Source organism: Zerene cesonia, chromosome 16 (genome assembly GCF_012273895.1).
Source record: "Zerene cesonia ecotype Mississippi chromosome 16, Zerene_cesonia_1.1, whole genome shotgun sequence".
NCBI classification, from domain to species: Eukaryota; Metazoa; Arthropoda; class Insecta; order Lepidoptera; family Pieridae; genus Zerene; species Zerene cesonia.
The window spans coordinates 3,017,369-3,018,770 of record NC_052117.1 but is presented as its reverse complement, the minus strand read 5'-3'; the positions used below and the strand labels follow the sequence as shown (position 1 = coordinate 3,018,770).

General features: G+C 31.4%; 1 protein-coding gene across 1 annotated transcript in view; it reads left to right on the top strand.

Moving 5' to 3' along the window:
- The window catches only part of LOC119832771 (REST corepressor 1), a 31,056-nt gene that overhangs the window by 767 nt on the left and 28,887 nt on the right, over window positions 1-1,402 (top strand). The window contains exons 3-5 of the mRNA XM_038356520.1: window positions 1-27; window positions 108-322; window positions 388-576. The exon at window positions 1-27 is cut by the window's left edge and continues 4 nt beyond it. Of these exons, the coding sequence (XP_038212448.1) occupies window positions 1-27; window positions 108-322; window positions 388-576 (431 nt within the window). The remainder of the gene's footprint in view (window positions 28-107; window positions 323-387; window positions 577-1,402) is intronic.

Below are 1,402 nucleotides of genomic sequence, written 5' to 3'. Positions count from 1 at the left end.
CAACATCTGATATATCTGATACTAAGTGTAAGTATTGTAATATAATAATGTTTTCAAATATTTTTGTGCTAAACTGTTTGGGGGTTATATTCATTATTTATTTTTAGTGGATGAATATATAACTACAGCAAAAGAAAAATATGGATATAATGGGGAACAAGCACTTGGTATGCTATTTTGGCACAAGCATGATCTGAACAGGGCATCTATGGACCTGGCAAATTTCACACCTTTCCCTGATGAATGGACCGTTGAAGATAAGGTGCTATTCGAGCAAGCATTCCAGTTTCATGGAAAAAGTTTTCACAGAATACGACAGATGGTTTGTTTCTAACATTCTTTGTATATTTTTTTGTTAGTGTATTTATATTAATTAAATTGTATTAGTTGCCAGATAAATCAATAGCATCACTGGTTAAATACTACTACTCATGGAAAAAGACAAGAGCAAGAACTTCATTGATGGATGTAGTAAGTGATGGGCGAAATGCTACTGCATCTGGTACTAGTAAAAAGGATTCCACAGCTAATTCAGAACCTGGTGGCTCAGACAAAGACTCTGACAATGATGAGAAGGTATGTTTTTGTTATAATCATGCTTGTGTTCTGTTTGTTATGTTTGTAAATGTACCCATTTTTATAGGTAACTGAATTATTTTAATGATCTGTGTATCTGGATTGTCCAATAAATAATCATGTTTATATTGTTTATATTAACACTATTGTTTGGTAAATAGAAATGCAGAGTAGATAACATCTGAGCTAATTTTTAATTACATGTAGTAACATTAAAACAATATGTCAAAAATTTTAGAAGTTGAAGTTTTTATCATGTGTCAATTAAATCATCAAAATTATTAGCAAATTTTTTAATCAATCTTCTTGGTAGTTTAGGACTCTGCATATGTGAGGTTGAGTGTAGTTTGATCATGAAATATTTTGATTTAATTATATGATGGATACAATTTATATTGGCGATAACAGAAGTGGACTTACCACCGAGGTATTGTCCGTGGAGGCAAGTCCCATCAGTCAGGCGGGCCTTCGCTTCGCACCGGCCAACTAGCCGAGGTGGGTGTTCCCACAAGTATGAATACTATTGATTGGATGTTAAATGTCTTCTTCCATTTCCACACTTTTATCTATTTATTGGTGTGTTATCAATTATCATTAATATTTTGATGTTATTGTATTGCAATTGTTCGTCTCAACCCTAAAGCGAGCCATACTCCATATAATTTTTGTATTTTATTTTATCATGTAATCCTCATTATTTTTCTTTTAAAAATCATGAAAGTGTCACAAGTTATACATTTTTTTGTTTCAATGTACCTAGTCTTGCCATAAATATTGTAATAAAGAAAAAAGAAAATTGTTAACTGCAAATAACATTTATTACTTT